Consider the following 13,458-nt stretch of genomic DNA (forward strand, 5'->3'; position numbering starts at 1 on the left):
GGTAAACAAAAGGCTGACATTCCGAAAGGGAAACTATGAGAAGATAAGAAAATTCCTAACATGGGAAACAGAGCTTAGGGGAAAGACGGCCCAAGACATGATGGACTACATCACGCAGAAGTACAAGGCAGCAGCAAACAAGCTTGTCCCAGCCCAAAAGGAAAAGAGTGGAATGCAGATGAGAAAGCCATGGTTTAATCAGAGATGTAGGCTACCTATGCAGCAAAGTAAAAGGGCATGGAGAAACTATAGGAATAACAGGACACTTGAGAGCAGAGAAAGATACCAGAATGCCAGGAATGAATATGTCAGGTTGAGAAGAGTGGCAGGTAGCAGCTTGACGATTAAATGCGACCTCAGAACAGTGAAAATATTTACTGAACAAAAAATTGTACCACTTACGGGCTATTCATGCCCGTGCCACCTCTTGGGTGACTTAATCCTTATCAATCAATCAATCATCATTGTAAACTCTCTCGCTCCCATCACAATCAACTTGATAACGGTCCAGGACGGACCGAAACGTCGTCGTGGTGTGTGGTGTGGTCATCACGTCCTCCGCCACGTTATGGGACTCATCGTCTGCATATCTAAAGTCGCCACAGAGCCAAAGTAGTGGAAGGAAGATCCACTGCGATATGGTACGAACAAGCCACTATGGATACTACTCTTTCAAGCCTGATAAAAAGATATCCAGAGACATTGCAGTAGCCATACACAGACTCAGACTTGGTTACAAGTGCTGCTGGGAGGTAATGAACCCAATAGTTAAAGTGTGTCATATCTGTGGAACAGAAGCAGAGGCGCCACTATTGCACTACTTACTGGAATGTGAAGCTACTGAAGCCCTGAGCATCAAACTCAACATTAATCCAACGACAGCAGCTGCATTAGATGCACACTCCACAGCCACTACAATGATTAGAAAAACAGTTGAAGAATAAGACACACTAGTGAACATCCTGCGTGCATGAGTATAGTTACCAAACAAAAAACCAAAGGTATATATATATATATATATATATATATATATATATATATATATATATATATTTTACCTTGGACCTTGTACCTTGGTACAAGGTACCTTAGGGTACAAGACGGTACAAGGAGAAGGTACACTCTCGTCAACTCTCATCCGACTTTTCCAAATGACTGCAAACAGTCCAAATGGGATAGCCCCATAGTGGAGAACATCTCCACATCATTGCTGGAGGCAGCTTCCAGGAAGGACAAAGCGCGTCTTCTAGCTGTGCATGCGCCCCATGCCGGGGACTTCCTGTTGGCAGTCCCAGATTCCGCCTTGGGCACCCGCCTGGGCCATCGGACCCTAAGTATTGGTGTTGCTCTGCGCCTTGCCGCCCCTATCTCCACCGAGCACCGGTGTATTTGCGGTCATGCACGGGCAGACCAATACGGCAGCCATGGTCTCATCTGTCGTAAGACACAGGGAAAGATTGCCAGACATGAAGCAGTCAATGACATCATCAAGAGAAGTTTGGCTTCAGCTGGGTGTCCAGCACAAAGGGAACCTCAGTTGTGCAGACCTGACAACAGCCAAAAACGCCCAGATGGGGTCACCCTGCAGCCGTGGAGGGAAGGTAAACAGGTCGTGTGGGACTACACGTGTGCATCTACATTGGCTGATACCTATCTACCTTACAGCGCAGCTGAGGGAGGCGGGGCGGCCACCTTCAGGGAGACCCAGAAAACTAACAAATACAGGGACCTAGAACGTTGTTACAGGTTTGTGCCAATAGGCTCTGAGACTCTGGGCGCCTGGGGTAAATGTGCACTTAAGTTCCTGAAGGAGCTGGGCGAGGAACTCATTGGGAAGACTAGAGACCCAAGAGCGGCCAGTTTTATGTTCCAGCGCCTCAGTGTCGCTGTTCAGAGGGGAAATGCGTGCTGTATTTTGGGTACGCACCCGACCCCCGAGGAGATGGACGAGGTCTTCGAACACTGATTGGTATATTGTTATATAAGTGTGTGTTTTCTGTAAACTGTAGCATTGTAATAAAATCAAATAAAAAAAAATAATAGGGGTGGTAGGAGAGGAAAAGATTAAAGAATTCAGTGAGAATCCACAAGGTTTTCTCTGAACACTATTTATTTTCTTCTTCGAGGATGTGGGTCCCTTTAATTAAACCAGTGGTGGTACCCCTATAAAAAAAAAATATATATATACATATATATATATATATATATATATATATATATATATATATATATATATATATATATATATATATATATATATATATATAACTGAAAACTCACACCCCAGAAGTGACTCGAACCCATACTCCCACAACTGGTATGTACAGGGACGCCTTAATCCGCTTGACCATCACGACCGGACATAAGGAAGTGATAGCCGAGGCTATATGAACCACTTCCCCGCCGGCACTCGGATGGTAATCTTGGGCATAGCATTTTATCAAATCACCTCATTCTTTCTGGCACACGTGAGGAACACAAATGCAAACAAGCCTGACTGGTCCCCAGGACTATATACAACTGAAAACTCACACCCCAGAAGTGACTCGAACCCATACTCCCACAACTGGTATGTACAGGGACGCCTTAATCCGCTTGACCATCACGACCGGACATAAGGAAGTGATAGCCGAGGCTATATGAACCACTTCCCCGCCGGCACTCGGATGGTAATCTTGGGCATAGCATTTTATCAAATCACCTCATTCTTTGGGGCACACGTGAGGAACACAAATGCAAACAAGCCTGAATGGTCTAGTCCTGAATATAGCCTGAATATATAGTCCTGGGGACCATTCAGGCTTGTTTGCATTTGTGTTCCTCACGTGTGCCCCAAAGAATGAGGTGATTTGATAAAATGCTATGCCCAAGATTACCATCCGAGTGCCGGCGGGGAAGTGGTTCATATAGCCTCGGCTATCACTTCCTTATGTCCGGTCGTGATGGTCAAGCGGATTAAGGCGTCCCTGTACATACCAGTTGTGGGAGTATGGGTTCGAGTCACTTCTGGGGTGTGAGTTTTCAGTTGTATATAGTCCAGGGGACCATTCAGGCTTGTTTGCATTTGTGTTCCTCACGTGTGCCCCAAAGAATGAGGTGATTTGATAAAATGCTATGCCCAAGATTACCATCCGAGTGCCGGCGGGGAAGTGGTTCATATAGCCTCGGCTATCACTTCCTTATGTCCGGTCGTGATGGTCAAGCGGATTAAGGCGTCCCTGTACATACCAGTTGTGGGAGTATGGGTTCGAGTCACTTCTGGGGTGTGAGTTTTCAGTTGTATATAGTCCTGGGGACCATTCAGGCTTGTTTGCATATATATATATATATATATATATATATATATATATATATATATATATATATATATATATATATATATATATATATATATATATATATATGGTACATGGTAGTGTCACTTGCAGGGAAGACAGTACCGACGGTGAAATCATCATTCCGTTTTCTCTCCCGCCGTCCTGAGACGCCCAGAGAGTGTAGCGGGAACCACAACGTCAATAAAGAGACGTATCTACGCCCTTCCCGCTTGGCTTCGTTCACTTCCTTCGCGCGGGAAGACCCGGGGCTCGCTGAACGGTGATTAACAATATAAAAGTTTAAATAACGTTCAGAGGGATTTAATTTAATCCAAAGAAAATCACTCAGTCCACTACAGTTCATAGTGCCTTGAGCTCCTTATGCCAGTGGCAACAAAAAGAATTGTATATCATGTTTAAATGTGTGTTTGTGTATATTAAACAGAATGAATTTTACCATTAATGTGAAGCCAAATCATTTGTATTTGAAACATTTTACACTATTCATTCTGCATGACCAGATGATTCAACTGTAGCCTCAAGACGATTCATTCACTAATGGGATGAACCAGATGGAAGAGTTGCTCTATTCATGGCTAAAAGAACGTAAGAGAGGGTTGTGGTGGGTACGTGGGGCCTGCGGGCCGCTCCAAGCAACGGCCTGGTGGACCAAGCTCTCACAAGTCCAGCCTGGCCTCGGGCCGGGCTTGGCGAGTAGAAGAACTCCCAGAACCCCATCAAGGTACAACGGATGTTTATTTGCTAATGATCTAGAACACGTGAACAATCTCCCGTGTCAACCATGGGATGCCGACAGGATACAGCTGTAGCATGGACTACTCAGAACACAGCTGTACCATGAACTACTCAGGATACAGCTGTACCATGGACTACTCAGGATACAGCTGTACCATGAACTACTCAGGATACAGCTGTACCATGGACTACTCAGGATACAGCTGTACAATGGACTACTCAGGACACAGCTGTACCATGAACTACTCAGGATACAGCTGTACCATGGACTACTCAGGATACAGCTGTACCATGAACTACTCAGGATACAGCTGTACCATGGACTACTCAGGATACAGTTGTACCATGGACTACTCAGGATACAGCTGTACCATGGACTACTCAGGATACAGCTGTACCATGAACTACTCAGGATACAGCTGTACCGTGGACTACTCAGGATACAGCTGTACCATGGACTACTCAGGATACAGCTGTACCATGGACTACTCAGGATACAACTGTACCATGGACTACTCAGGATACAACTGTACCATGGACTACTCAGGATACAGCTGTACCATGGACTACTCAGGATACAACTGTACCATGGACTACTCAGGATACAACTGTACCATGGACTACTCAGGATACAGCTGTACCATGGACTACTCAGGATACAGCTGTACCATGGACTACTCAGGATACAACTGTACCATGGACTACTCAGGATACAGCTGTACCATGAACTACTCAGGATACAACTGTACCATGGACTATTCAGGATACAGCTGTACCATGGACTACTCAGGATACAACTGTACTATGGACTACTCAGGATACAACTGTACCATGGACTACTCAGGATACAGCTGTACCATGGACTACTCAGGATACAGCTGTACCATGGACTACTCAGGATACAACTGTACCATGGACTACTCAGGATACAGCTGTACCATGGACTACTCAGGATACAACTGTACCAGAGACTACTCAGGACACAGCTGAACCATGGACCACACTGTAATTGGCTTTCCCAAAGGTTTTCAACCCATGTAATTTTTGTTTCTAATCTGTTCTTGTTGCCAGATGGACAACTCTCCGGCGAGATCTTGGCTTGGATTTCCATCATGTAGTGGAAGATCTCGGCGCCACAGTTGGTGGGTTATACTGAGGTCTCGCGCCTCGTGTCCTCACTCTCCGCCTCACTTTAGGTTATGGTCTGGTCGAGAATATTACATGTTTCTCCGCCTCTCTCTCCATTGTCTCGTATCCTGCTGTGTTGGGGAGTTGTCCTTCCTGTCCTGCTGTGTTGGGGAGTTGTCCTTCCTGTCCTGCTGTGTTGGGGAGTTGTTCTTCCTGTCCTGCTGTGTTGGGGAGTTGTCCTTCCTGTCCTGCTGTGTTGGGGAGTTGTTCTTCCTGTCCTGCTGTGTTGGGGAGTTGTCCTTCCTGTCCTACTGTGTTGGGGAGTTGTTCTTCCTGTCCTGCTGTGTTGGGAAGTTGTTCTTCCTGTCCTGCTGTGTTGGGGAGTTGTTCTTCCTGTCCTGCTGTGTTGGGGAGTTGTCCTTCCTGTCCTGCTGTGTTGGGGAGTTGTCCTTCCTGTCCTGCTGTGTTGGGGAGTTGTCCTTCCTGTCCTGCTGTGTTGGGAAGTTGTTCATCCTGTCCTGCTGTGTTGGGGAGTTGTTCTTCCTGTCCTGCTGTGTTGGGGAGTTGTTCTTCCTGTCCTGCTGTGTTGGGAAGTTGACCTTCCTGTCCTGCTGTGTTGGGGAGTTGTTCTTCCTGTCCTGCTGTGTTGGGGAGTTGTCCTTCCTGTCCTGCTGTGTTGGGGAGTTGTCCTTCCTGTCCTGCTGTGTTGGGGAGTTGTCCTTCCTGTCCTGCTGTGTTGGGAAGTTGACCTTCCTGTCCTGCTGTGTTGGGGAGTTGTTCTTCCTGTCCTGCTGTGTTGGGAAGTTGTTATGTATAAAATTAATAAATCCACAAGGGCGGTGATGAGGGTTCGAACTTACGTCCAGGATGATCCCAGACGCGCCGTAGTCGACTAGGACGCGTCTGGGATCATCCTGGACGAAGGTTCGAACCCTCAATACTTCCCTTGTGGATTTATTCATTTTGATATATCACGCCATTGTGATTTTTGTGGATATTGGTGTATATAAAACTTTTATCAATGTTCTTCCACGTTTCTTCCCCGCCATTTTAACCCTCGACTGATAACTTGAATGTTTTGCAATGAGATACATTTTTATCTGTTATTTTGTTCTTCTGTGCGTTGTACCTCAACCACTAGTGAGACGGTATTGCTTCACGCAGGTCGGTGTTCGATCCCCGACCGTCCAAGTGGTTGGGCACCATTCCTTTCCCCCGTCCCATCCCAAATCCTTATCCTGATTCCTTCCTAGTGCTATATAGTCGTAATGGCTTGGCGCTTTCCCCTTGATAGTTCCCTTTGGTGTCCTCGTATTGCTGTGTTGGACAGGGTCTGGTGTTGCTTACTGGGGGTGGGGGGGGTTATGGGGGGGGTATGGCGGGGGGGGGTATGGGGGGGGTATGGGGGGGGGGGTAGGCGGTGGTAGGGGGGGTAGGCGGTGGTAGGGGGGTTAGGGGGGGGGAGGGTTGTATATCACAGCGCTATTATATTTTTCCATCTACTGTCAGTCAAAGTACTCAACTAGTTGCACTCACCAAGTTGTGCTTGCCGGAGTTGGGCTTTGGCTCTTTGGTTCCGCCTCTCAACTGCCAATCAACTGGTGAAAGTAATGTAGTCTGTACTCACCTAGTTGTGCTTGCAGGGGTTGAGCTTTGGCTCTTTGGTTCCGCCTCTCAACTGCCAATCAACTGGTGAAAGTAATGTAGTCTGTACTCACCTAGTTGTGCTTGCAGGGGTTGAGCTCTGGCTCTTTGGGTCCGCCTCTCAATTGTTTGGGTGGGCGCTTGAATTCGTCTCTTCTACTTCTTAAAGAGCCTAATTTATACTAGACAGTGAGTGCCTGTGTTTCATTTTCTTTTCTCATTTTTGTGTTATCCGTTTAAAGAATATTACATGTGAGTGATTCTTGATCCCACGTCAGCAGTCGCGTCAGGGAGAATTGTTTTCTTGATTCTCTCTTTTGTTTCATCTTCTTGTTTGTGTGTGCATCGGGTATTTGCGAGCCTGATTTTGAGACTCGTCGGAATGAATAATTTCAAGATCCTCAGATCATGATCTGAGATCAGATCCTCAGATCCTCAGATCATGATCTTAGATCAGATCCTCAGATCATGATCTTAGATCAGATTCTCAGATCATGATCTTAGATCAAATCCTCAGATCATGATCTGAGATCAGATCCTCAGATCATGATAATTTCAAGCTCCTTCAGACAGGGAGCCAGAGAGCTGAGTGGACAACGCTACGGATTCGTAGCCCTGAGGTATCGGGTTCGATCCCCGGTGGAAGAGGAAACAAATGGGCAGTGTTTCTTTCACCCTTATGCTCCTGTTACCTAGCATTAAATAGGTACCTAGCAGTTACACAGCTGCTACGAGTTGCTTCCTAGGGGTGAAGGCCTGGTCGAAGACCGGGCCGCGGGGACACTAAGCCCCGAAATCACCTCAAGATAACCTCAAGATAACCAGGAAGAAGGGAAATAAGGATTGCGTAGGTGTAATGAGGTAGTTTAGAGGTCTTATTGTTGATCAATGGTGCCATGAAAGGTTGTGAAGTGATACTTGATTTTCACACTGATGATGGTTGCATCAGGAGCATGATTCATCAGTTACACTCATCACTAGTACGCCACGTACGAACACGGGAACAGGAGGGAGAGAGAGGGGGGAGGACCACATATATACGATGACCAAACCACACATTAGACGATGACGGAACGAGGACGTTTCGGACCACTCTGGACGTGACACACGTTTGATTGTAAGCTCTCCGGCCGGATAGAAAGGAGCGGGCCGGATTGAAAGCTCTCCGGCCGGATAGAAAAAGACAGTGTTTAGGTTGTCGAAAGTCACCCCGTTTTATCCTTATCAAAGGATGATTAGAGAATGATTTTATCATTCACAAAGAATGGTTTTGTTTGTCTCAAAGGAAACTAATTGAGGTTTTTAAACCTTTTCCGCAATTATTACCTTGTCGTTACTGCCTCAGACAGTTCCTGTCTCAGACAGTTACTGCCTCAGACAGTTACTGCCTCAGACAGTTACTGCCTCAGACAGTTACTGCCTCAGACAGTTACTGCCTCAGACAGTTACTGCCTCAGACAGTTCCTGCCTCAGACAGTTACTGCCTCAGACAGTTACTGCCTCAGACAGTTCCTGCCTCAGACAGTTACTGCCTCAGACAGTTACTGCCTCAGACAGTTCTTGCCTCAGACAGTTCCTGCCTCAGACAATTACTGCCTCAGACAGTTACTGCCTCAGACAGTTACTGCCTCAGACAGTTACTGCCTCAGACAGTTACTGCCTCAGACAGTTACTGCCTCAGACAGTTACTGCCTTAGACAGTTCCTGCCTCAGACAGTTACTGCCTCAGATAGTTACTGCCTCAGACAGTTACTGCCTCAGACAGTTACTGCCTCAGACAGTTACTGCCTCAGACAGTTCCTGCCTCAGACAGTTACTGTCTCAGACAGTTACAGCCTCAGACAGTTACTGTCTCAGACAGTTCCTGCCTCAGACAGTTACTGCCTCAGACAGTTACTGCCTCAGACAGTTACTGTCTCAGACAGTTCCTGCCTCAGACAGTTACTGCCTCAGACAGTTCCTGCCTCAAACAGTTACAGCCTCAGACAGTTCCTGCCTCAGACAGTTACAGCCTCAGACAGTTACTGCCTCAGACAATTACTGCCTCAGACAGTTCCTGCCTCAGACAGTTACTGCCTCAGACAGTTACTGCCTCAGACAGTTACTGCCTCAGACAGTTACTGCCTCAGACAGTTACTGCCTCAGACAGTTACTGCCTCACACAGTTACTGCCTCACACAGTTACTGCCTCAGACAGTTACTGCCTCAGACAGTTACTGCCTCAGACAGTTACTGCCTCAGACAGTTACTGTCTCAGACAGTTACTGCCTCAGACAGTTCCTGTCTCAGACAGTTACTGCCTCAAACAGTTCCTGCCTCAGACAGTTACTGCCTCAGACAGTTCCTGCCTCAGACAGTTACTGCCTCAGACAGTTACTGCCTCAGACAGTTACTGCCTCAGACAGTTACTGCCTCAGACAGTTACTGCCTCACACAGTTACTGCCTCAAACAGTTACTGCCTCAGACAGTTACTGCCTCAGACAGTTACTGCCTCACACAGTTACTGCCTCACACAGTTACTGCCTCACACAGTTACTGCCTCACACAGTTACTGCCTCAGACAGTTACTGCCTCAGACAGTTACTGTCTCAGACAGTTACTGCCTCAAACAGTTACTGCCTCAAACAGTTACTGTCTCAGACAGTTACTGCCTCACACAGTTACTGCCTCACACAGTTACTGCCTCAAACAGTTACTGCCTCAGACAGTTACTGCCTCAGACAGTTACTGCCTCACACAGTTACTGCCTCAAACAGTTACTGCCTCAGACAGTTACTGCCTCAGACAGTTACTGTCTCAGACAGTTACTGCCTCAAACAGTTACTGCCTCAAACAGTTACTGTCTCAGACAGTTACTGCCTCAGACAGTTACTGCCTCAAACAGTTACTGCCTCAAACAGTTACTGCCTCAAACAGTTACTGTCTCAGACAGTTACTGCCTCAGACAGTTACTGCCTCAAACAGTTACTGCCTCAGACAGTTACTGTCTCAGACAGTTACTGTCTCAGACAGTTACTGCCTCACACAGTTACTGCCTCAGACAGTTACTGCCTTAGACAGTTCCTGCCTCAGACAGTTACTCCCTCAGACAGTTACTGCCTCAGACAGTTACTGCCTCAAACAGTTACTGCCTCACACAGTTACTGCCTCAGACAGTTACTGCCTCAGACAGTTCCTGTCTCAGACAGTTACTGCCTCAGACAGTTACTGCCTCAGACAGTTACTGCCTCAGACAGTTCCTGCCTCAGACAGTTACTGTCTCAGACAGTTACAGCTTCAGACAGTTACTGTCTCAGACAGTTACTGTCTCAGACAGTTCCTGCCTCAGACAGTTACTGCCTCAGACAGTTACTGCCTCAGACAGTTACTGTCTCAGACAGTTCCTGCCTCAGACAGTTACTGCCTCAGACAGTTCCTGCCTCAAACAGTTACAGCCTCAGACAGTTCCTGCCTCAGACAGTTACTGCCTCAGACAGTTACTGCCTCAGACAGTTACTGCCTCAGACAGTTACTGCCTCAGACAGTTACTGCCTCACACAGTTACTGCCTCACACAGTTACTGCCTCACACAGTTACTGCCTCACACAGTTACTGCCTCAGACAGTTACTGCCTCAGACAGTTACTGCCTCAGACAGTTACTGCCTCAGACAGTTACTGCCTCAGACAGTTACTGCCTCAGACAGTTCCTGTCTCAGACAGTTACTGCCTCAAACAGTTCCTGCCTCAGACAGTTACTGCCTCAGACAGTTCCTGCCTCAGACAGTTACTGCCTCAGACAGTTACTGCCTCAGACAGTTACTGCCTCAGACAGTTACTGCCTCAGACAGTTACTGCCTCAGACAGTTACTGCCTCACACAGTTACTGCCTCAAACAGTTACTGCCTCAGACAGTTACTGCCTCAGACAGTTACTGCCTCACACAGTTACTGCCTCAGACAGTTACTGCCTCACACAGTTACTGCCTCAGACAGTTACTGCCTCAGACAGTTACTGCCTCAGACAGTTACTGTCTCAGACAGTTACTGCCTCAAACAGTTACTGCCTCAAACAGTTACTGTCTCAGACAGTTACTGCCTCACACAGTTACTGCCTCACACAGTTACTGCCTCAAACAGTTACTGCCTCAGACAGTTACTGCCTCAGACAGTTACTGCCTCACACAGTTACTGCCTCAAACAGTTACTGCCTCAGACAGTTACTGCCTCAGACAGTTACTGTCTCAGACAGTTACTGCCTCAAACAGTTACTGCCTCAAACAGTTACTGTCTCAGACAGTTACTGCCTCAGACAGTTACTGCCTCAAACAGTTACTGCCTCAAACAGTTACTGCCTCAAACAGTTACTGTCTCAGACAGTTACTGCCTCAGACAGTTACTGCCTCAAACAGTTACTGCCTCAGACAGTTACTGCCTCAAACAGTTACTGCCTCAGACAGTTACTGTCTCAGACAGTTACTGTCTCAGACAGTTACTGCCTCAAACAGTTACTGCCTCAAACAGTTACTGCCTCAAACAGTTACTGTCTCAGACAGTTACTGCCTCAGACAGTTCTGAATTACCTGAGATATATTTGAAGTTTATTTATTATTTACAATTCATTTGGCTCAATAGACAATTAAATATGCAAATATCTCTTAATGATCCATTCTGGTCTTTCAGTCATGTCGTTCCCTCCACGTGTCATGCTCCACCCACCTGTAAGCCATGCTCCACCCATCTGTAAGTCATGCTCCACCCATCTGTAAGCCATGCTCCACCCATCTGTAAGCCATGCTCCACCCATCTGTAAGTCATGCTCCACCCATCTGTAAGTCATGCTCCACCAACCTGTAAGCCATGCTCCACCCATCTGTAAGTCATGCTCCACCAACCTGTAAGCCATGCTCCACCCATCTGTAAGTCATGCTCCACCCATCTGTAAGTCATGCTCCACCCATCTGTAAGTCATGCTCCACCCATCTGTAAGTCATGCTCCACCCACCTGTAAGTCATGCTCTACCCATCTGTAAGTCATGCTCCACCAACCTGTAAGCCACGCTCCACCCACCTGTAAGTCACGCTACACCTATCTGTAAGTCACGCTCCATCCACCTGTAAGCCACGCTCCACCCACCTGTAAGCAACGCTCCACCCACCAGTAAGCCACGCTCCACCCACCTGTAAGCCACGCTCCACCCACCTGTAAGCAACGCTCCACCCACCTGTAAGCAACGCTCCACCCACCTATAAGCCACGCTCCACCCACCAGTAAGCCACGCTCCACCCACCTGTAAGCCACGCTCCACCCACCAGTAAGCCACGCTCCACCCACCAGTAAGCCACGCTCCACCCACCTGTAAGCAACGCTCCACCCACCTATAAGCCACGCTCCACCCACCAGTAAGCCACGCTCCACCCACCTGTAAGCCACGCTCCACCCACCAGTAAGCCACGCTCCACCCACCAGTAAGCCACGCTCCACCCACCTGTAAGCCACGCTCCACCCACCTGTAAGCAACGCTCCACCCACCTGTAAGCAACGCTCCACCCACCTATAAGCCACGCTCCACCCACCAGTAAGCCACGCTCCACCCACCTGTAAGCCACGCTCCACCCACCAGTAAGCCATGCTCCTCCCACCTGTAAGCCACGCTCCACCCACCTATAAGCCACGCTCCACCCACATGTAAGCCACGCTCCACCCACCAGTAAGCCATGCTCCTCCCACCTGTAAGCCACGCTCCACCCACCTGTAAGCCACGCTCCACCCACCTGTAAGCCACGCTCCACCCACCAGTAAGCCATGCTCCTCCCACCTGTAAGCCACGCTCCACCCACCTGTAAGCCACGCTCCACCCACCTGTAAGCCACGCTCCACCCACCAGTAAACCACGCTCCACCCACCTGTAAGCCACGCTCCACCCACCTGTAAGCCACGCTCCACCCACCAGTAAGCCACGCTCCACCCACCTGTAAGCCACGCTCCACCCACCAGTAAGCCACGCTCCACCCACCTGTAAGCCACGCTCCACCCACCTGTAAGCCACGCTCCATACACCTGTAAGCCACGCTCCACCCACCTGTAAACCACGCTCCACCCACCAGTAAACCACTCTCCACCCACCTGTAAGCCACGCTCCACCCACCTGTAAGCCACGCTCCACCCACCTGTAAGCCACGCTCCACCCACCAGTAAGCCATGCTCCTCCCACCTGTAAGCCACGCTCCACCCACCTGTAAACCACGCTCCACCCACCAGTAAACCACGCTCCACCCACCTGTAAGCCACGCTCCACCCATCTGTAAGCCACGCTCCACCCACCTGTAAGCCACGCTCCACCCACCAGTAAGCCACGCTCCACCCACCAGTAAGCCACGCTCCACCCACCTGTAAGCCACGCTCCACCCACCTGTAATCCACGCTCCACCCACCTGTAAGCCACGCTCCACCCACCAGTAAGCCATGCTCCTCCCACCTGTAAGCCACGCTCCACCCACCTGTAAACCACGCTCCACCCACCAGTAAACCACGCTCCACCCACCTGTAAGCCACGCTCCACCCATCTGTAAGCCACGCTCCACCCACCTGTAAGCCACGCTCCACCCACCAGTAAGCCACGCTCCACCCACCAG

The 13,458-nt window shown here is 48.7% G+C and overlaps 2 protein-coding genes across 2 annotated transcripts; one reads left to right on the forward strand and one right to left on the reverse strand.

Annotated features, from left to right (window-relative positions):
• The first annotated feature begins 4,124 nt into the window (after nucleotides 1-4,124).
• Nucleotides 4,125-5,063, forward strand: LOC123751197 (fibropellin-1-like). The gene has a single exon (XM_045733297.2). It carries the CDS (start codon nucleotides 4,125-4,127, stop codon nucleotides 5,061-5,063), a length of 939 nt encoding a protein of 312 aa, XP_045589253.2.
• A 446-nt stretch (nucleotides 5,064-5,509) lies between these two features.
• Nucleotides 5,510-6,163, reverse strand: LOC123751196 (uncharacterized abhydrolase domain-containing protein DDB_G0269086-like). The gene has a single exon (XM_045733296.2). The coding sequence runs from the start codon at nucleotides 6,161-6,163 to the stop codon at nucleotides 5,510-5,512; it is 654 nt and encodes a 217-aa protein (XP_045589252.2).
• Nucleotides 6,164-13,458: the final 7,295 nt, after the last annotated feature.

The sequence above is a fragment of the Procambarus clarkii genome, chromosome 49 (genome assembly GCF_040958095.1).
Source record: "Procambarus clarkii isolate CNS0578487 chromosome 49, FALCON_Pclarkii_2.0, whole genome shotgun sequence".
NCBI classification, from domain to species: domain Eukaryota; kingdom Metazoa; phylum Arthropoda; class Malacostraca; order Decapoda; family Cambaridae; genus Procambarus; species Procambarus clarkii.

Excerpts from the sequence above, each read along its gene's own strand:
- LOC123751196 (XM_045733296.2), bottom strand. The coding sequence starts at position 6,163 with ATGAATAAATCCACAAGGGAAGTATTGAGGGTTCGAACCTTCGTCCAG.
- LOC123751197 (XM_045733297.2), top strand. The coding sequence starts at position 4,125 with ATGCCGACAGGATACAGCTGTAGCATGGACTACTCAGAACACAGCTGT.